Below are 22860 nucleotides of genomic sequence, written 5' to 3' on the forward strand. Positions count from 1 at the left end.
TTCATTGATGATAAACTCATGAGTGACAAGTGGAGCAGGTAGAAATCCCACTAAAAGAGTGGTGAAGTATAACATAAAATAAATTCAATGTGGTACGTGAAAGCAAGTTTTGATTTTCATTTGTATAGGAACAGAAAGTCCTTGAAATTTAACTGAATAAATTGCAACCACATTAATTTACTTTTATACAGAGTGTAGTCTGATTATATTACCAATAAAACTGGTGTCTCGTATCCTAAAATAGTTTGAGTTTATGTTAACATAAATGTTAAATTCAAAGGTCGAAATCACATGTGAAAATGTGAGATCCATGAAAATAAATGAACTCCACTAATTAAATTAAAGTTTGAACCTTGAATATAATGTAAAGAATACCATCTTTATACTAACTTCTCCTCAATTCCTGAAGTTTAATTGAGAGACGTAGTGAAATAATGTTTTTTAGCCCTTGGTTTTTATTTTTTACTCAAGAGAATGATGATACCTGTCGGCCATTGAACAAATTTTTCATGTCAATGAGTATATATATGTGATAAATTAATAAATAAATTAAGAAAGAGGAGACCAACAAATCCAATGAGACCAACTATATATAATAATATTTATATTTATATTTTTGTAAAACCCGTGTATTGACCAATATCAGAAAAAGGGTTTTAGGAAGTCACCTCCCAACATAAATTTCCTTTCTCCAACGATCCTCCATTTTATGTTAATAATATTCATTTCATCATAATATGATTATCACCGGATCATACAATTCTTAATTCTGCCACTCTATTTTAACGTCAAGTACATTATTTTTTGTTATTAATTGATATATTAATCACACAATTCACAACATATATCCCTAAATCATGTGATCCATTAATCATTATCACTTCATTAAAGTATCACTTGCGGCATCAATTAATATCAAAGCACTAGTACTACTATCATTAAAATAATAATAATAATAATAATAATAATAATAATAATAATAATAATAATAATAATAATAATAATAATAATAATAATAATAATAATAAACCCTTTAAAACTTACCTCGTTTAAATAAATAAAATTAATTATTATTTTCAAACGTATGAATGCATTCCACTTTTTGAATCGTGGCACAGTGTAACTTGAAGTGATGAATTACTATAGACGATCGAAATTCAGCACAAAAATCATTGAATTTGACCACCAACGTCGAAATTATGTATGTTTTCTTGGTGCAAAGTCTAGTAATCCCATTTCACTTGCCACTGTACCGTGGTGTAGCGTAATGTTTTATTTCTTGCCTTCGATCTTCATGTAAGATAACATCTTGTTCAAAACATAAATGTTTTTGCATACATATTAACTAACAAATCTTTCTAGAAGTATTTTAAAAAATAACGTATATGATATAAATTTAATCATACATCTAACATAACTCTTTGTAAATATCTGTTGCAATACCAAACACACATTGAATCTTGTACAAAATTTATTCTATTTGACCTTCAAAAATCTTTTATTCTATTTTTAATTTATTTACATTTAAAATTGACCAAATACGAGAATAATCCGAAGGTTGAAATATACACGAGCAAGCTCCATCGAAGTTCATGCAAGGAAGAACACGCTGCATCTTCGTCTTCGAATGATATTTATCTTCAATTTGATCAACGACGCTTCCGCTATCAATCATGATTCCTCTCTATTTTTTCATTAGATTCATACCCTTTTCTTTGCTGTTACTTTCCCTGCTCTGCTCCAGTTCTTTCTCCGACTCTGTAGATGATGTGAGGTGCCTGCAAGGACTGAAGAACTCCTTCGGCGACCCGGAAGGGAAGCTCAATTCGTGGGTTTTCTCGAACAGCTCGGCCGCATTCGCATGCAGTTTCGCCGGCGTTTCGTGCTGGAACAACCTTGAGAACCGCGTCCTAAGTTTACAGCTCCGCGATTTTGGTCTCGTAGGGGAAATCCCGGATTCTATTCAGTTATGCCGCGATATCCAAACGTTGGATCTCTCTTCTAACTCTCTCTCGGGTACGATTCCTTCGCAAATCTGTAGTTGGTTGCCTTATTTGGTGACTCTTGATTTGTCGCGCAATTACTTAATCGGCCCCATACCGGACGATCTTGGGAAATGCTCGTATCTGAACACTTTGATTCTGGATGATAATAAGCTCAACGGTACTATTCCTCACCAGTTATCGAATCTAGGGAGGTTGAAAAAGCTATCTGTTGCGAACAATGATTTATCTGGGCGGGTTCCGTCCTTCAAGGGTGCGTCTTTGGAGCTTGATCTTGGTGGGAACAGGGGGGGGCTTTGCGGCGCGCCGCTGAGGAAATGCGGTGGATTGACGAAGAAGGATATGGCCATTATTATCGCTGCGGGGGTTTTCGGTGCCGCTGCTTCTTTGTTGTTGGGATTTGGTTTGTGGTGGTGGTATCATGTGAAGTTGAGAAAGCAGAGAAGGGGAAGATTTGGGATCGGTGGAAGAGATGATGGTGACAGTAGTTGGGCTGAGGGGCTGAGGGCTCACAAGCTCACTCAGGTGATGTTGTTTCAGAAGCCACTTGTGAAGATCAAGTTGGCGGATTTGTTGGCTGCCACGAGAAATTTTAGTGAGGAAAATGTGATGGTATCGAGTAGGACGACTGGAACGACTTATAGTGCGTTTTTGCCGGATGGTTCTGTACTCGCTATTAAGCGGCTCAGTCCATGCCGGATGGGGGAGAAGCAGTTCGTGATGGAGATGAATAGGTTAGGACAGTTGAGGCATCCAAATTTGGTGCCATTGTTGGGGTTTTGCCTGGTGGAGGAGGAGAGGCTCTTGGTTTATAAACACTTGTCGAATGGGACTTTGGGTTCCAAGTTGAGTGGCAAGGCTAGTGCTAGTGTCTTGGATTGGTCGACTAGGTTTAGGATTGCGTTAGGGGCGGCTAGGGGGCTTGCTTGGCTACACCATGGGTGCCATCCTCCGATCATGCACCAGATAATTAATTCAAGCGTCGTTCTTCTTGACGAGGATTTTGATGCTCGAATAATGGACTTTGGTTTGGTAAAACTTTTGGCATCTTCAGGATCTAATGAGAGTAGCTATGCGTGTGGAGATTTAGGTGAAGTTGGATATATTGCTCCAGAGTACTCAAGTACGATGGTTGCTTCTCTTAAAGGGGATGCTTATGGTTTTGGGGTCGTACTTCTCGAGTTGGCCACTGGACAAAAGCCACTGGAAGTCATCGTTGGTGATGAAGTGTTTAAGGGCAATCTTGTGGACTGGGTGAATCAGCTCTCAGGTTCTGGTCGAATCAGAGATGCTATCGATCATCGGTTATCCGGCAAAGGCAACGATGAAGACATTGTGCGGTTCTTGAAAATTGCATGTAACTGTGTGGTTTCTAGGCCTAGGGATCGGTGGTCTATGTACCAAGTTTACGGATCATTGAAGAGCATGGCTGAAGAACAGGGTTCATCGCAACGGTACGATGAATTTCCGTTGGTGCCTGGAGAACAAGAGTCCAGTAATAGTCCCATTTGATATGAGCAGAAGTGTTAAAAGATGCATGCATTCATGGCCAAATGATTGAAGAATTTATCGCATACAAGTCCTGTTTCGATCGATGTGGCATAGTACATTGGTGTAAAATGCTTCTTGATTTGCTTTTCCAAAATAAACTTATGGGAAATTATTGTATTTATAGTTTGCTCCAGCTTTTACATTCGAAGATTTGGAGGAAGCCTCTTTGAAATGTTCTTTTATGGATTTTGTTATTATATATCACTGATGGCCATGGACAGACTCAATATCGACAGTAACCTCTTATCTCTTTTATCTTTAATCAGGCAACTGTAAAAATGTAATAGAATGATATTAGTTAATAAAATTGTGATCCGAGAATTCCAGTTTTAACTTTTCATTAAATTTTGTTAATGAAAAGCCGGTTTCTAAAATTTCTCCCAAACCCTTAAAGAATCGCAGTCAAATTTGCTACTCAGATGGATCCGGATATCCGACTCGAACTAATCGAACCCGGTGCTAATTGCGCATAAGTCAACGTCCCTGATTTAGGCTCTGAAAATTCCAAAAACCAACCTGAAACCTTAATTAATGCTTTACTCGACCAATTCCCAGGCTTGTCATTTTCACTAGAGCTGTACAGATTGCTAACCTTTTCAGCAAACCTTTATTGATGCCGTTTACACAATAAGGTTTCACCGCGGAATTTTACTTGCCTTTTGGGGCACAAGTCAAAATGCCTGTTTCCCTTCATCAAAGTCTGTATCTTTATGCACCTCAATTTCAGTGTTCATCTTTTTTCCCTAGCCGTTTTATTCCGCAATACGAGGTCAAGAATGCTGTTTCTGGAGCCTCATTTAATATCAGGCGCTCCAGTTTTGTGCCATCTGTTTTGCAGGATTCAAACAGACATGGGTCCCCTGTAAACTCTTTCAGTCAGGTATGATATAAATGATAAATTTTAAATATTTTTTTTTCTGGGTTTATTGGGATTGAATTCGCGTTTATTTTTTGGTTGGTTTTTTGCCATGTTCTAAATATTTAATTGATTAATTGTTAGCTGATCGAAAGTTTGATAAGTGGGGTAGATTTGTTGGAAGGCGAAGCTGAGGCGTCACTTGATTTCTTGTTAGATGGTGCTGATGAGGCTTTGATTAGTGCGTTCCTGGTCCTGTTGAGAGCTAAAGGAGAAACTTATGAAGAAGTAAGTGCTCCCTGTTGTTAGAAGAATATTCGTTTGTTTCTGTTAATGTTTCCAAGCAGGGGTGGATGTAGCGCCTGCGATCTTTATTTGATGAATGCTTGTTTCTGTTCGATAGTATTTCCATGTAGTGGGTGGAGGGGCTAAAACGCCGATCTTTTGGCATTTCGCGATTTCGTGGCTGTCGCCTGTCGTGGCCGTTTGGGAACGTTTCTGTTCCTTTTTCAACTTTTTCCTAATATTTTTTTTTCCATTTTTATTATAAAAAAATATCCAGCGATGATAAGTGTGACCGTTCCACGAAATCCCAATGGAACACTACTTGCCCTGCTTCCTCCGGTACTGCCTCTTAGTGAACCATAAAGTGTGAGAATGAAAAGAGTTGTGTTATTAATTATTTTGGGGCACTTGTGTCTTTCCTTATCCAGTTCTAGTATTAAGCTTCTACAGCTTATTGGAAATCACTAGCACTAGTAGATTATGCATACATTTTTTCTGCCATAGAAACTTTTACATAGGCTGTGACAATTGAATGCCTCAAATATCGATGAGAACCATGGCATTTGATTCGAAAGAAGCCCAGAGCTTGCTTGTTTATGAATAATAATTGCCCTTGGCTTTTAAAAATATGACAATCAGTGTAGAAAGTTACGTTTTTTTGTATACCATTGTTAAATATATTACTCTGAATTCAGGAGAAACTTTTTATTACGATTTCAACTTCGCCGTGACAAGAAGGCAATTATTGATTGTTATAGCAATGGAAACGATCTTCTCGTTTGTCATGTTGAAGTAATTACTAACTGAATATAACAGGTGGTTGGATTGGCAAGGGCAATGGTTAAACACTGTAAGAAAGTGGAAGGACTAAATGATGCTGTTGATATCGTTGGTACAGGTGGTGATGGTGCAAATACAGTGAACATCTCCACAGGAGCTTCAATTCTTGCTGCAACTTGTGGAGCAAAAGTTGCAAAGGTGGATGTTCCAGCCATAGATTAGAGATTAGTTAAATCCCACTGTTGATTATATGTATTTGATTAGTTTTTATTCTTATGGCAAACTGATCCTCATTATGGTTGAATCACAGCAAGGTAATCGCTCCAGTTCTTCTGCCTGTGGCAGTGCCGATGTTCTTGAATCATTAGGGGTTGCAATTAACTTGGAGCCAGAGGTCAGTTCAGTTGTAATGTTGTAGTTTGTTTCTCCATTACATGCGGTTTTAAATGCTGCTTTTCATATTAAGTGATGCTATCAAAGAAATATTTGTAGCAATGGATTTCAGCTTGATTGAGCATACCCATTTATATCAAACTTCTTAATATAAATGAAGATCGTGTCGAATGGGAGCTGATGATACAAATAAGCAGTTATTATTAGGGAAATATTTTTGTTAATGACATGTAAATTGAAAAATATTTACGATACATCCACTCCTCAGCATTCGATGAACATGAAAAGCTTTTGTTTTTCCTAGCATCCAAGATCACAAATTAATGGAAGCGGAGTTGAATAATTTGATTATGGGTCTTGAATTAAGTCATTCAACCGTTAAATCGCTCATAATTTTCTCTTTTCGTTTATTTCATCCACGACTTGCCCAAGAACTGATGATTCTCTCTTACATGAAGATTAAAAGTAGATTTAAGCATGTGTTAGGAGTTTCAATCACTTGGTTTATTTCTTTCCTTTTCAGTGTCAAAATGTAGTGCAATGAGAAGAGTTACAGATTACATAATGATTTGACTTTTTTCCGAGGCTCACTTATCGAGATTCGGTGAGAGCAGTTTCTTACTATAATCTAGCATTAATTTTGTTGTCCCCCTCGTAATTTTTTATCGTTGCCACATCCAAATACAAGATTCAGGATAGAAGAATTAATATCCGTAATTCTGCATAATGATTTGCGACAACAGATCTCATATTGAAATAATTAACTCGTGTATAATTTTTAGTAAAGTTTTTAAGAATTTAGTTTTTTCTACAAAGCAGACTTGACGTGACCATATTAGTGAACATCCTTGTTTGATTTCGTTGTATTCAGGAGGTAAAAAGGTGTGTAAATGAAGTAGGAATCGGCTTTATGATGGCCCCGATTTATCATCCAGCTATGCAGGTTGTTAGACCTGTGAGGAAAAAGCTTAAAATAAAGACTGTATTCAACATCTTAGGGCCCATGTTGAATCCAGCACGAGTTCCTTTTGCTGTTGTTGGGGTATACAAAGAAGATCTTGTGAGTTAAATTATTTAAGCTATGAGCTTTATGTTTTATTTATTAAATTTGGACTTGTTCGTGAAGCCTATTTTCTCTATACTTCCAATTGTCATTAGAAGCTTCGAATTTGAGATACAATTTTCCTATCGTTGGCTAGGTCCAAAAAATGGCCAAAGCGCTCCAGAGATTTGGTATGAAACGAGCATTGGTAGTTCACTCTGAAGGGCTGGATGAGATGAGTCCTCTTGGTAAGATATGAACTTCTGTTACCCTGTCCTATGAGGCATGATATCCATTTTGAAACGATTATATCCCTTATTTTATGAAGCTTATCCTCTTAATATTTGCAATTTTGCATTGATATTTTTTGCATAAACTCAACAGGGCCTGGATTAGTCCTTGACGTCACCCCGGATAAAATTGAAAAGTTCTTATTCGATCCATGTAAGAATACTTTGTTCATTTTCTAGAGACTGATTATTCAGCGGGATGCCAACCTAGATGTTGTTTTTTAGTGGACTTTGGCATACCTCGATGCACTCTGGAAAGTTTGCGAGGTGGAGGCCCAGAATACAATGCAGACGTACTTCGTCGTGTACTATCAGGAGAAAAGGGGAGTATCGCGGATGCCCTGGTAAATTTTACTTCTGTTTATTTGATTCCTGCATTTTGTAGATAAATTAATTGGATGCATAAAAAAGTTTTAGTTTATAACCTTGTATGACTTAAGTTCTATCTGAGATGTGGGGCATTCTGCCACTTCTGAGCATCTTTCAAATGTGAAAAGGCTTCTCATAACTCATCAAAGGTTGCCTGAAGTTCATCACTTTTAAGCCAGTACCGAGAATGAAATGCCTTTGTTGAATAATTTAGCTTACATGCCAAAATTTAAGCATCGAAACTTTCTTTTAAACTTATTTAAACTCCTTGTGATTTGTGAGTCCTGCACAAGGATGTAAGTGAGTCTGCTTTAAGCTAATCTGGCTTCAAAATAGTGGAGCACGAGCTTGAGGTCACAAGCTTAGTCTGAGGTTGCTATGCGAAATGGTTTTTACAATTAGAAAAAAAAGGGGTTGGGGGTGAGAGATATACAGTTGTGTTGCTCAGCCAAAATTTATTAAAAGTTGACACTTTTCAGGAAAACTGGTATGATAAAATTAATAATAATAATAATAATAATAAGGAAAACGGATATTCATTCTAAAAACTCATCTCCTGGTAACATTGAACAGGTGCTAAATGCAGCAGCTGCTCTGTTGGTAAGCGGGCATGTAAACAATCTGTCCGAAGGTGTCGATGTTGCCCGAGCAGTACATTCATCTGGGAAAGGTCTACAGACACTTGACATGTGGATACGTACATCGAATGTAAGAAAATGAAATTCACTTAGGTTGCACTTGTAGTGATGGATTTTTGATTTGGTGAGACACTGAGACTTGAGGATAAATTTCAAATAACATCAATCTAGGTTGTATTTGAAATTTATCATAGTCGAAATTGCAGAATTTAATATGTAATAGATTTGAAATTCACTTCAATTTGTTCATCGAGACAAGTCAATTAATGGTGTCTCTTCTCTTTGGAGCATAGACTAATTAATGGCCATTGTTTTGTTTCAGAAGGTGAAAGAGACAGCACTCAATGCAGCTCCAACTCCAGCATGAGTGGGAAATGTTAGATCAATGCCCAGCGTAATCACTTTATTGGTTTTTTGAATAATCATGACAATTTTTTGGTTCTTTAAATAATATGTTAAGTGTTTTTTTCATCTTAGAATAATTATTTACTTTTTTTTTTTTTAGAACAAGGAGATATTATTAAGATAACAAATCTAGTAAAATTACAAACGAAATCAAAGTAGGATGAGAATCAACTCTTCCTACAAGATCAGACATAGAAGCAGTCGCTCGAGTTAATGCATGAGCAGTCTGGTTCACTGATCGGTAGGCAAAAACAAAAGAACAAGATGAGACTCCTTGAGCTAGGAGTTTACAATTTGATATGACAAATTGAATAATTTGTATAGACACCTAGGTATGCCATGTTTTGACGAAAAAAGAGAACTTGTTTTCGTCTTGCTTCATATGGGTTTTAATCATTAAACAATTATATGAAAAAACAACATTACCTATATTTATTAAACCAAGCTATGGGACATTAATTACAACACACACCTAACAAATTGAATAACATAAATAACCTTAGAAAATAAGTGGAAAAGTAGGACCATCTAACTAATGAGAGAATAAATAACTTACGAAATATGGTTGTAAATTACCACCAAATCAAGGAATATGAGTTGGCGTTGAAATTCACTTTAATGTTGTCTATCTTAACATGTCAAAGGATATGATGGTGGATCTAATGTTCATCGTCTCAAATTCATCAATACAAGCAAAACATGTGTGTCGATTTTCATTATCGTAGATTTGTGGATGAATGAATTTGAAAATTTCAAATTACTTAAGACGAAATTAAAATGAATTTCAAATTCACTCGATATATGAAATTAAATGTTGCGTGTGAGAAGATGAATTTGAAATCTTTGTATTTCAATTATATTTTTATTATTAACAATTAAATAATAGATAAAATCGTAAATATATATTACTTATCTGTACACTAATATCGATAAAAAAATAAAGTGAATTTCAAATGACATTATATGGACAAATACACTCAAAATGAATTCAAATCTTTCAAATATCTAATTCAAAATCAAATTCATCAATCAAGCGCAACTATGATTATAACAAAAATGCGCGAAGAACATCTATAACATAGAATATCAATTAATTAGTATAGTTTGATAGTGTGTTGGTCAAAAAATAACTCTCTCTTTTCAATAAAAACATAACTAGTCAAATAGTATATTAAATGTGAAAGCCAAGCATAAATGGGGTGGGCAAGTACTAAACTTAGGTGGAAAAATAAGTCAAGGGCTACAAAATAAAGGCGTGGACTAGCTGGCCATATTCACCTTATAAGAATTGGTGTAAAGCCAACAAAAATATATGAATATGATCTATAAATATTGGACAAGCACAATTAGTTTAGCTCAACGCCACAAAAAGAGGATAATCATGCAATTTACCACGAGTTATTTCACATATTCCAACACAATTATATTTGTTTATTTTTGCAATTTATTTTACATGTATCGATATAAACTTAATCACATGCATGAATGAAAGATAAACATTATATTTAACACATAGTATGACCGCGATAATAATAAGAGAATCGCTAACAATCTTTAACTCACTAATTTCAACCTTATTTCAATTTTGATCATTTTTCATCGGAATTTTGACGTAATCAATGCAATGTCATTAATATCTGACACTACCTTAGCAAATTTTCGTTATCATATCATAATTTTCTAGTGACATATTAGCATCAAATGAATAAATGACTCAAATTGGAAAAAAATTATAAATTATTAGGTGACGATCGTCGATGACCCAAAAAAAAACAATAGAAAAATAGGTAAATTACTTTAATAACAATATGATTTTGCATAATAAATATCTGAATGGAAGTTAATGGAACCTACCATGTTTAGGAGAGAATGAGATGATTTAACATTTAACAAATATGGGGTGGCGCACGCATGAATATTGTATCCCACACGTGCACCAACAAATCCACATACTGGACGCGCATTACCTGACAAAAACGACGTCGTGGAGGCCACTCCTCCGCAAAACGACGCCGTTCTCCGCCCGCCTTTCGCCGCCTTGGTCTCACCACGCGTTTCAGCTCTGGCTCGTGGCTCAGCTCAGCTCCCGGAGATCCAATCTCAGATCGACACGTGGCGTGCGATCTCCCGACCAGAAAAAATTCCTACGCGAGGTGCACGAGTCAAACAACAACGTTTTCGTTTGACCGATCCGAAGGCCTTTAATTGCGATTCCCCTTTTCTTAATATAAAACACAAACAACCATTGGAGTCGATTAATGAAATTTGATGGGTTCTTGAATTCAATGAAGTTAAGCCACGGCACCTTTTTCTTGGGCACCTGATTTTTATATTGATATTTGAACTGATAATCCTTACCCGCTTCACCTAACTACGGTCTACGTGTATGTGAATATAAATGCGCAAAGACTCCATTTTTAGCTTGATCAAAGAATTCTGCAAATCTTTCTGCCTAATCTGGTGGGAAAAGTAGGAAGAATGGGGATATGTGGATCCAAACCCAAAGGGTGTGTGGGAGTGAAAAGCAAACTGGATTTGCAGAGGAAGCGGAGGATGCGAAGAGCAAGAAGGAAGAAGACGACCCACTGTCCTTCTAGCAAGCTGAATAATCGGGTCGAACCGTCCGGTCAAACGGATCTGTCTTACTGTAATCCTGCATTCCAAGGTTGTACTCTGACTCCTTTTTTCCCTTGTGCTGGTTCGGTGTTTCTGAGGTTGATTTTGCGTTTTGTTTTTTGTTTTTTTTTTGGAGTTTTTGAGGATGGGATTGAGTAATTTTTGTGGGTTAATGATTTCTTGGTTGGAGCTGAAAAGATGCACTTTAGTGGCATTTGTGTGTTTCCATGAATTTCCAACTTCTGCGGGCAAAAGAAATCCTAAATGACGTCCATTTTGTTTCCATGAGCGAATTTAATGTGGATTCAATGTGATCTTAGCTTACATTTGGTGATGTGATTGAATTATTGGATTGCTCTCTTGTTTCTATTTGCACCTGCGATAATGTGTAAGAAATGGTTTGTCAGTGGACTGAAAATTTTGTTTGATGGTCTTAAAAAGGAAATTCAGATTCATGGTATGATCCTGATTCAGTGATGGATTCCGATTGTGAAGACGAATTTTACAGTGTTCAAGATGGTAAGTCTTTTGACTTTCCATAAGATTCAAAATTTCCATATATTTATGAAGCCATGACTAGCAAAATCCATCGTATCTACCATAGAACTTGATTAATATTGTGCAGATGTATCTCAAGCTGGATCTATCTCTACTGGTGTTACTCCAAGATTTTCGAACTATGTGACTCAGAATTCTGATTCTCAGTTGAATTACGATGATTCTCAAAATGAGCTTAAGGATCCATCTGGTTTGGAGAAATCGTCTGTCCCATGCGTGGACGTAACTGCTGACACGGATCAGAACGCACCTTTGCATAGCTGTGGATTTCTGTCAAACACATTGCTTCCTTGTCTTGCTTGTGATGAGTCATTGGATGGAAAGAGAAAATCGCCAAATCCAGGAGGTCCAAGTATCAGGAAAAAACTGTCCCTTATCCCATCTTTCAAATGGAAAGAAGGACAAGAGAATGCTATATTATGTAAGTGTTTTGGCTTTTCGTTTCCTATGTAATGTCATGAGTCATGATGACTAGATTGTCTCCTTAGTCGGGAAAGCAGAGAAGAAAATAACAACGAATCAGGAGATATTATGTGTTGCAGTGTTTCTTCTTTTTCTTGAGATTGTTTCAGCATTTGAATTTTTTTTCCTTCAATTTGTTGATTCTGTCTGTTTTCTATCTCAGCATCCACAAAGCCCATTATTCAAAGACCAATAGCTGGTTCACAAATAATGTGTTCCTCTCTAGAGAAGAAAATGCCAGGGTCTTGGTCACAGATTGATCCGAACACCTTTAAAGTCCGGGGAAGGAACTATATTAAGTAAGACTGTAAGAGCATACTATGCTTTAGTTCCTTTTTTATGCGAATTTCTCAATGACAACCAAAAGCTTTTGCATTTATATCAAAAGCTATGACTAGTGATAAAAATACAACTTAAAGTTTTTGAACTAAGCAGTACCCGCCGTATGTGTGTTGACAGGGATAAAAGGAAAGAGATTGCTTCGAGTTTTGCTGCATATGTTCCTTTTGGAGCAGATTTATTCTTATCTCCTCGCAAAATTAATCATGTTGCCCAGTTTGTGGAGCTTCCTGCCATTGATTCATCTGGAGAAGTCCCTCCTATTCTTGTTGTAAACCTTCAGGTACTAGATTTATTGAGAAAGAGAGAAAAGGTTGAACAATGGACATAGTTGTACAACAGAATCTATATGCTCAAGAATTGAACAACTAGACATATTTTATTGCTGATCATAGTTTCCTTTTCGTCGTATCAGATTCCACTTTACACTGCTACATTTTTCCAAAACGAGAACGATGGCCCAGGGATGAATGTTGTTTTCTACTTCAAGCTTTCAGAAAATTATTCCAAATGTCTTCCGGTTCCATTCCAAGAAAATTTCAGGGTAAGAGGGTGCCCTTCTCTGTATTCTATATTCATTTCAGTTCTATTTTACTCATCAATTTTCATAGAGTCCTCCTTTTTGCACCTTTGTAAATCAGCGGATAATCGATAATGAAACGGAGAAGATCAAAGGTTTTCCCATAGATACGATTTCCCCCATGAGGGAAAGATTAAAAATCTTGGCTGGGATTGCAAATATCGACGATCTTGAGTTAAATGGAGCTGAGAGGAAACTTATGCATGCTTACAACGAGAAACCGATTCTCTCACGTCCTCAGCATGAATTTTACTCGGTAAAGTTTCCTGTATAGCGTTTAAAGAGTTCTGAACGCTGAATATGTTAATATGAACTCATCTTTCATCATGACTTTATAATAAACCTCTGCAGGGAGAAAACTACCTCGAGATCGACTTAGATATTCACAGATTCAGTTACATTGCTCGAAAAGGCTTCCAAACATTTCAAGACAGAATCAAACATTGTATCTTTGATTTTGGTCTCACAATACAGGTAAATCCTAACAAGAATCTGTCCTAATCAGGGATACATAAATAAAAGAGAGAAAAATCCCGGTTCTTAACATATTCTTGGTGTAACTTTATGCAGGGAAACAAGGCAGAAGATCTACCAGAGTGTATACTATGCTGTATAAGATTAAAAGAAATCGATTATTCTAACTACAGCCAACTTAGCTTATGAACAAGAAAGCAGAAATTTTTTCTTGAATTTTAAAAATGCTGAGTTCATGTGTTTCAGATTTTTTTAGTCTGTTGAATGTACGATGTTGAAATCCGAGTGTACAGATGTGTACTGCAATCTCAATAAAGTTCCACTTTTTATCTGAGATAACCAACTATTTCATTTTATAAATTCCCACCAACAGATATGATAATTATGGATGACCCCAAGCAGGAGACGATAATCGTCTTTGATTCGTGTAACATGCATAATGATGGATAGTCTTGTCGTCTTGTATTGTCACAATCTGACCTCAAATTTAGATTTTATCACTATAACAATTGTTATCCGCCAAAACTAGGCCACCAAGGCATGTATATACGATTATAGTAGTTTTAAAAGCTTTCCCAAACAAACGAGTTTCTCTTCACAGCCAACATTGGCGCTAATGCAACATATCAACGACACAACATGAATACAAGTAGGGGTGGTAAAAATTCTCGAAATCCCGACCCTTCCCGAATCCCATTTCCGTCCATAAAAATATCAACCCGAAATTTTTCTGACCCGAACTTTCGGGATTTTTCCCATCCCGATTAATATCGAGAGCGGGATCGGAAATAAAACCTTATCCCGATGGGATTTCCGACCCGTCTCGAAATAATATAATAATATATTATATTAATAAATTTATTAATATAATAAGATAAATATTATTAGGTTTCAACTCATATAACACTTAATTGTGGACTTAATTCGCATAATTTTTATTGTTGGGACGATCAAATTGTAAAATCACGAAATGTCATTTTATTTTTGTGTATTTTTTAAAAAAATTAAATTAATAATTTAATTAATTCATATTTATAATTATCTAATTAGAACAAATATATAGAACAAGACTCAAGAGATTAATTTGACAATTTATTTAACAAACTTTATTTAGTAATTGTATCCAAACATTTTATTAATAATTATCCGATACATTTTTTCTCTTAACAAAACTTTGAAACATTATTCGAAATATTTTAATATTATATGTTTTAAGTTGAATATTTATTTTTATTTATTAATATAAGTTTCTAAATAGTATATTTAATAAAATTATCGCATTTTTTTTAATTTTTTGAACGAAATCTTGAACATGAAAAAAAATTCGGGATTTTCTCTCCCTACCCGACGGGATCCCGAATGTTCGGGATCCCGAATAGTCGGGTCCCGAAATGTTTCGGGACGGGATCGGGAGAAAAAAAAGTTTTCCGATTCTTTTCGGAATGGGAGTTGGGTAGGGGATTTACGGGCGGGTCCCGACCCTATTCCACCCCTAAATACAAGTCTCGAACTATGAATTTACGTGATATTATAATTACTAAGAATGTGTTTCGTGATTACCTCTTGCGTAATCATATTTTTCATGGACTATTAATCTTAGATTAGGTTTAGGTGGGAGGATTCAGATTTGAGGGGATGTTTGAAGGGAGAGATTTGAATTGATTCCTTATTGAGGTGAATTTGAAATGTATTCAAATAACTCAAAAAATAACTAGTTGATATTTGAAATCCAGTTTCAAATGGATTTTTCCAAACTAACCAATGAATTTGTTATTTAAATGAATAATAATGGATGAACCTGAAATCTATTCAACATAGACTCGTCCAAACAACAAAATGAATTTTAAAATCTAAAACTTCAATGCATGAGCTTTGACATAAATGGTCAAAAATTATCATTAATTGAATAAATACTGTTTTACAGAATAATTTTTTTTTTTTTTTAAAAAAACATCAACCAGCACAAGTTGACTTGTGGGATAGTTTGCTTTGCTTCTTAATGGAACTTTCAAATCGGTGAGAAATATACTTTATTTATGTTATTCCGATTAAGTTAGTTTGGACCGAATAGTTGGATTTGCTTTGATTGTTTTTTAATAAAAATAAAAAATCACCCATTTTAGTGAAATATGGATTCCAATCATTCCATTACTAAGTTACTTAACTAATAATAATAATAATTTTTTAGTGATTTGACCTTGAAAAAAATCGATTTAATAGATAAATCAAATCGATCAAATGCACACTTTATATTGTTAATCTGTAATCCGGAAATCATGTCTCAGTAAAGACAGCAATGACAAATTGCTGGAATGCACAATTCCCCTTTATATATGTTCACTTTTGGTATTATGTTAACATCATTCGATTATACACTATGATCACCAATAAATTTTGCTCTCAGCTTAAATGAGAACAACAGGATAAGTTACTTGGATGTGCACGCTTTGCAGCTCTTCCTACAATAACCCGTACCCTCTTTAGCGCCAATCATATAGTTTGGATTTTTTTCGCATTCCCCTCGAAGAGCCCATGCCGTGCAATTTGGATCCTCATCAACACAATCACCACTTGTCGGGCGGGCTGGTAAATCAAAAGACCTCACATGAATCCACTTCGTGGCTGACCACTTCTCGCCTTCGATGACAGGACAGCTACCGTGCAAGCTAGAAGGATCTGTATTTGCATCAGGGTGAAGGCTGAAAAATAACAGGGCATCACCCTTTCTTGGTTGAACTGTCAAAAGAACAACAGGGAGACAGGTATAAGAAAGTCATTTTAAAAAAAAATTAAAAAATAAAAAACCACACTCCACCTCCACAAGCAAAATAAGGAGGAATCAAAGTTATCTAAGGCAATTTCACTTTGATCTTTAATTTATTTCACCCAAATGATGTTGTGTAGTGATGCATTCCACCAATAATGTAAAATCGCCAATCAAACCTTTGTGTTCTTAATCTAATACATCTTTGGCTCGCGTCAACTCGTTAGAAAGTTCAAAATCAGAAAGACTATAGATAGGTTCCTTCAATACATTGGATTTTTTTTGTCGATAAGAGCATGAATATGAAGTGCACACAGAACCCACTATGTGGACTTGCGTTTGCATGGACATGTTTACCTAGGGGCGTACAATGATGATCAATTTTGCATAGTACATAGTGAAATTGTGCATACCTGCATAGCCCGCTTTAGCACAGTCAGACCAATCATCACCCTTTATTTGTCTATCTTTTGCCTGCATAATCAATCATGTCAACAAGAATTGAGCTTTTCCATGTTAGGCATCTACAGGTACATGCAAATACACATGACATTACTTACCTCTGAATTAGGAAATACTGTTTCCCCACCCTTCTCAACATGTGACAAATACATAAGTACAGTCGCCACTCGGTGACCGCCCAATTCTTGATTGGCCTTGTCATGAAAATAATCAAAATGCGGCTCGTACTTTTGACCATGCTCATAATGCAATATCTGGATAGCCTCCCCATTCTCTACATCACATATAGATACAAACAGTAGGAAGAATTGATTGAAATAATAACAAAACTGATCCTCAACATGGTTGTTTCAGAGTACCTGGAGGGAGAAAAGTCCATGCCGCAAGTTTTGCTTCAATGCCAGCAACTATTTCATCCTTCAAAGTAGACAAATGCATAAAATGATCATGTTTAACAACGAAGATAATTAATATTTTTATTTAGCTCAAATCTTAATGTCAACACTTCGGCGTGCTTCTTAGTTATAGAAAATCATGAATCCATACGCCAAAACTGTGTTCCTCGCTGTATCTAACTCTATTCAAAAGATAAATTAAACACTACCGATGGTCTAAAAATTCAAATTTTGAAACAATGCAATATAAAATTGTTTGAAACAGGTTAAGAATTGTTTGAAACAGGTTAAGAGAATCAAAGATTTCACTACCTGTGCTTTGCTAAGAAACATGCCAGAACTTGTCCGGACTTCACTCTCTACACTCTTGCCAGAATCATTGTCAGCTACCATAGACTTCTCTAGACTATCTTTAGCCTGTTCACAGAAACTTTATAAACTATTTAAAGCACATTTACCATATATTCATGAATTTTCGCATTTTACATATAATGATTACACAATACTAATTTCTTACAAGTCCCATCAATTTTCAAAATCTAAGTTAAAAAACACCATTTTACAATAAATTCCAAAAAAAAAGCCACCAAACTATTCTTAAAATTCTCGGATTGAAAGCATTTAAAAGCCGGAGCAACCACCATCTTTGTCTAGCTCCTACTCCGAGAATCACAGATATAAATCTTTGGAAAATTATCAACTCCTCAGTATAATAGAGTAAAAACACGCAAGGAATAAACAACAGTAGCACGAGCACTAGCCACATTCTTCAATACACTTACATCATCATCTAACAAATGCTTACAAATTCCATGGATTTCATCAAACCACGTACCCATTACAATTTACACAAGCATAAAAGGTGCGAGAAACGAAGTAATAGGCTAACCAGGACAATGAGATGATCGCACTCTTCATCAGTCAAAAATCCTCGGTATAGGAAAGCCCTGTAGAAAACCAAACAACCATCATCATAGATCACATAAAGTGATTGATTAAACACAAAAAAAATGAAAAAAAAATGCGTATAAAACGCGTCTTCAAGCGAAAAACCTGGGACTCCAAGAGATTTGAGTGACCCGGGTCGGATCCAACGGCGATGATGAGGCACCAGTAACCAATTTCAACACCGACTCTTTGCTGCTGCAATCCAATAAAAAACAGTACTAAGTACACCAAAAAAACACAGCCACGATCTACATTCTACAATGACAAAGAGACCCATGAGACAAAAATTCTCTTTCGGAATCAAAACACGCTCTTTTTTTTTCCAATCAAAGGGAACATACCCATGAGACGCATGAACCAAAAAACACAGAGAAATTAATAGAAAAATCCTCAGGCCCATGACCATCTATCAAAATCTGTCACTTTTCTCCGCGATGGGCAAGGAAATCTTGATGGGATTTCTGTCGAATGACTGATTTCAACGCAAAGGTCTACTCTGCATCCCGAAGACCGAGTGCTAAGCGGTAAACGGGTTCACTGGGAAACTGTGCGCTAAAACCAATAATAGTTGGGAGTGGTATTGGGCTTAATCGATTCCAACTAAGACAAGGCCCATTTTATTTTGGCCCAATTGTTATAATACTATAATTAATAATAATAATTATTATTATTTAATAAATAAATAAATAATTTGTTACGTTGCAATGGTTCGCTTATATTTTATTTTGTGATTGTGATGTGATATATGTAAATTTTAATTTAAGATACAAAAATAGGTTTTCACAAAAAAATCACATGTCAATTTTAGGAGAAATATCTCCGACCTATAACTCAATTTATGAAAAAAAATTATTATAAATATTAATAGAGTCAATTTCTTTCGCAAAAATCTAAGCATTAGAGATATGAAAATGTTAAAATAAAACCTAAACTTCTCGAATATGCTATCAAACACTTGTAAATTGTTCCTAATAACTACCCTTCTCCATTAAATTTCTCATACTCAAACAATTTAACACTTATATCAATATTATGCCAATAATGGTAATTTATAGTAACCGTGAAATTGATTTAGTTTTTCGTTGCTTGGAAAGCTGCAAAAGTACATCAAATGCACTAATTCTTCAAATTTTATATGCATATAGTGTTTTATCTTTTCTTTCGGCAATTATCAGCTTAGTTGTGATATACGACTCCTCGTAAGATATTTTGTGTCTACAACTATTTATTATAAGTGATTCAGGCAACACAATATCTAATAATTGTCTAAAAAAAATCTCATAATTACTTATTTTTAAAGGTTGCAAACACTATCTTAGCGTATCTAAATTTTATGAAAGGACGTGTTGCTACCGATCATAACAAAAATCTTATACACTGCCTATTTAACATTCAAGTCAATCAATATGCTAAAAAAATTATACCAACAGGCTCCGAAAAGCCTGATATGAACATTAATCTCATGGTAATTAACCCTAATCACTTACCAACAATATAAAAATTTAAAAAAAAAATGGATTGTCACGTCACTCACTTCTCATCTAATATGGGAATCCCCAATTCTATATTCTTTCATATTCACAAGCTCCTCCATCTTCTGGCTGCTCTAGAATAGCATCCAGTTTTGCATTTTAATCAAGTTCATCGGGCGCTTTGATGAGGTCGTATTTTGGATTGTTTTTAAAAAGTATTTTTCAGTTTTTTTTTTCATAAAATTTAAAATTTTGTAAAAAAATTTTTATCTATCTTATTTCGATGCATTTAAGGGGAGTCTTTTTTTTTTAAAAAAAAAAATTGGATTGAATCTAAATAACACAACACTTTGTTATTTTGTTTAAATGATTTTATTTTCATTTGTAAGTAGTGCTCCTTCACAAACGATGTGAGCATATGTTATTAAAAATATTATGTTAAATATTTTTTTTGTACGACAAATTATAATGAAATAATTTAAAATTTTAAAACTGTTTTTGGTATAAAAAATAAAAAATCATAGTGTGAGTATGATTATCGAACTTGAAAACTATTATGTTAAATAATTTTTTTACGCCGTCGAAACAGACCATTAGAGATGGATAGATCTGCAACCCACTACAAACTTACAACCCATCTTTTGAGGCGAGGAGGTGGATATAGATATTTCTCATTAATTTAGAGCAAAATTGTTGAATATACATTTGTACAATAATTCTTACGCAATAAAAAAAATTTAAATACATAATTTTTATTTTCAAAATATCATAATACATTGAATACAAAATATCACATTATTAATATAATTATAAGATATATAATGATTCTTTATATCTAGCGGACCAACCCGCAAGTCGCCATTTACCGCGTAATAGAAAGTCAGTCGTGTGAAATCATTCTCGTTCAATTCGTTTGAGTTTGACCACTTGAGTAGACCGGCATCTGTATGTAACATTCCATGTAACTATGGACCGATTTAAATATTGGACTAGTCTAACTTATTCCAATTCACATGACATTTGACTTACTTGGGCCATTACATATAATTCCGATTCACATTTACCCCTCCACATCAAGCACACATTATATATAGAAATTATGTATATCATAGATAACTTTATAATTAGAAGTGTGCAGGGGGTGTTGTCGCAGGAGAGATGACACTTCAATATTTTTCTTTTCATTGAGAATAATTAGAGAAATAGTTTGAGATAACTTTTAGAAAGCACTAATCGGCTTTTGCTTAACAAAATTTCATAATCTAAAAATTTTGTTTATGAAAAACTGAAAAGTGATTCTCATAAATTCTCTCTTACATTACTTTAAACAACACTACTTTAAACAAGTGTCAATGCTTCAGCGACACCACCCTCTTCCACGTTTTAGCCTCAAACTATCCGCTATAGCACCGTTTGGTTTGAGTGATATGATAAATAATCAATAGATAAGTAATATAATGTAAATTAAAAATAAATAAGAAAAAATAGTTAATACATTATTTGATTTGATAGATAGATTATAAGTTATTTGATTTAATTGATTTAAAATTATTAATTAATAAATAGATAAATAATATGACGAAAATAAGGCAAAATTGATTGGGATAAGTTATACATAAATTAATAATACATCAAATCAAACAATGACTATATGTATTTTGTATCCTTCGTTTATTCCGAGGTGAGTCTGTTTATTGTTCAATTGTAGTTAATATACCCAAACAAGTGTAGAATGACTTATTTCTGTAAAACATTTTTTTTGGACTCTATACGAATTTTTTTTTATATGTTACTTGTTAATTGAAGTAAGTGTATATATATATATATATTTGACGTAAAAACGTATATATTTTTAAAATAAATTTTAAAACTTCTGTATTAAACTTTTGTAAAAAATAATTTTATAAAATCTTTTTATAAATATTGTCAAAAACGAGTCGCGTCTTCAAAAGCCTCCCCTCTCGCATTTGACGAATGAAATCCCCATACCTGACATCATACGGTGACATAAGCAGGAAAGGGTCGCACCAATTACAAACAATTACAAGAAATCCAGTAGAAGTCCAGCTGTACAAATTTAATTACAACGATTATCACATTTGATTATTTCCAAATTACAATTAATTAATGAACTAAGTAAGCAACCACCTACCTCAAATGCGACCGGCATGCCTTTAGATAACACCGTAAATATATACCCCAATATTTTTCATCGTCATTTACATTTGTACAGAAAATGGAAGGAAAGTGTGAGCAGGGGGCTTTGGTCGCAGGAGAGATGATGCCTAACGCAGTTCGATTCGGTATTTTTCTTCGTTAAGCATCATCTCCCCTCGACTTAAGCCGCCTCCGATTTCTTACACTCACATGAGGTTGATATATATGGCTAGTGTACAGCTGCAGGTAAATTTCTGAGGTACGTATTTTTTTTGCCAGATCTATATATGTAAGTCAACTTATATACGAAGATAGGAGCAGATCTGGTGATGTATATATGAAGTTTTAGTACTTCTTTGGTTTGCATAAGCTCTTTTGTTTGTTTATTTATTTATAAATTGTTGGATGCAATAATTGTCCATATTTAATAGAGCGATCGAACCATGATGTTTGGACTACTATGCGCTTTAAAAGATTTGAGTTACACAAGCTATAATTTTTGTTAAAACAGCAAGTCGCTCGATCATGCAAATATTACAACATTGGGAATTGGGATTGATGGGCAGGTGCAACTTGTAAGAGAAAGGTTTATGTATGTCCCCAAGGGATTTTTTTGCTTGAAAAAAGTTCAAACTCGCGTCTCTCTTTTTGATTAAAAAAAAAAAGGTTTACTATGTGATTCAATATTTGATGTGATTGCAATATTTGAAATTTCTTGAGTATTTTCTTAAATCTATAAATTTCATTTACCGTCAAGTTGAATTTACTATGAACGCAAATAAAAATCAATTTACATTCATCTGCTAATTCAATATTATAAGTTATATGATCCACTGATCACTATCTCGCATAGGAAACAATTCCTAAAATATGAATTGTTTCCAAAAGATTATACTTTTGTAGAAACAATTAAATTTATAAATTATAAAAAGTTAAGAAAAATAAAAAGTTGGTAGTGTTTGAAAATAAATGTGAGAAAATCTAAAAATGAAAATTGGGTAGTGTTTCATTAATAAGTTAC

At 34.6% G+C, this 22860-nt stretch overlaps 4 protein-coding genes across 7 annotated transcripts; 3 read left to right on the forward strand and 1 right to left on the reverse strand.

The window, feature by feature from the left end:
• Positions 1-1623: 1623 nt before the first annotated feature.
• Positions 1624-3763, forward strand: LOC140865938 (probable inactive receptor kinase At1g27190). Its single transcript, XM_073270780.1, has one exon. The coding sequence runs from the start codon at positions 1674-1676 to the stop codon at positions 3513-3515; it is 1842 nt and encodes a 613-aa protein (XP_073126881.1). The 5' UTR covers positions 1624-1673; the 3' UTR covers positions 3516-3763.
• A 248-nt stretch (positions 3764-4011) lies between these two features.
• LOC140863834 (anthranilate phosphoribosyltransferase, chloroplastic-like) lies at positions 4012-8740 on the forward strand. 2 transcript variants are annotated; one of them, XM_073267558.1, is made up of 10 exons: positions 4012-4434; positions 4555-4698; positions 5512-5673; positions 5786-5869; positions 6740-6928; positions 7068-7158; positions 7295-7354; positions 7426-7544; positions 8143-8277; positions 8533-8740. In XM_073267558.1, exons 1-10 carry the CDS (start codon positions 4231-4233, stop codon positions 8572-8574), a joined length of 1230 nt encoding a protein of 409 aa, XP_073123659.1. In that variant the 5' UTR covers positions 4012-4230; the 3' UTR covers positions 8575-8740. The 2 variants fall into 2 exon arrangements, with proteins under 2 accessions (XP_073123659.1, XP_073123658.1); XM_073267557.1 differs by having other exon boundaries at positions 4013-4434; positions 8530-8739.
• Positions 8741-10857: 2117 nt separating this feature from the next.
• On the forward strand, positions 10858-13980 carry LOC140863994 (uncharacterized). Of its 2 annotated transcripts, none has more exons than XM_073267849.1 (9): positions 10858-11277; positions 11679-11747; positions 11854-12207; positions 12412-12547; positions 12708-12870; positions 13003-13131; positions 13229-13423; positions 13519-13641; positions 13738-13980. In XM_073267849.1, exons 1-9 carry the CDS (start codon positions 11091-11093, stop codon positions 13828-13830), a joined length of 1449 nt encoding a protein of 482 aa, XP_073123950.1. In that variant the 5' UTR covers positions 10858-11090; the 3' UTR covers positions 13831-13980. The 2 variants fall into 2 exon arrangements, with proteins under 2 accessions (XP_073123950.1, XP_073123949.1); XM_073267848.1 differs by having other exon boundaries at positions 10859-11277; positions 11670-11747.
• A 1891-nt stretch (positions 13981-15871) lies between these two features.
• Positions 15872-18739, reverse strand: LOC140862846 (probable prolyl 4-hydroxylase 7). 2 transcript variants are annotated; one of them, XM_073265884.1, is made up of 8 exons: positions 18552-18739; positions 18316-18402; positions 18152-18209; positions 17575-17679; positions 17227-17284; positions 16966-17141; positions 16819-16879; positions 15872-16377 (listed from the first exon to the last, which is right to left on the reverse strand). In XM_073265884.1, the coding sequence occupies exons 1-8, from the start codon at positions 18614-18616 to the stop codon at positions 16070-16072; spliced, it is 918 nt and encodes a 305-aa protein (XP_073121985.1). In that variant the 5' UTR covers positions 18617-18739; the 3' UTR covers positions 15872-16069. The 2 variants fall into 2 exon arrangements, with proteins under 2 accessions (XP_073121985.1, XP_073121984.1); XM_073265883.1 differs by having other exon boundaries at positions 18316-18405.
• Positions 18740-22860: the final 4121 nt, after the last annotated feature.

Source organism: Henckelia pumila, chromosome 4 (assembly GCF_033568475.1).
Source record: "Henckelia pumila isolate YLH828 chromosome 4, ASM3356847v2, whole genome shotgun sequence".
NCBI lineage: Eukaryota > Viridiplantae > Streptophyta > Magnoliopsida > Lamiales > Gesneriaceae > Henckelia > Henckelia pumila.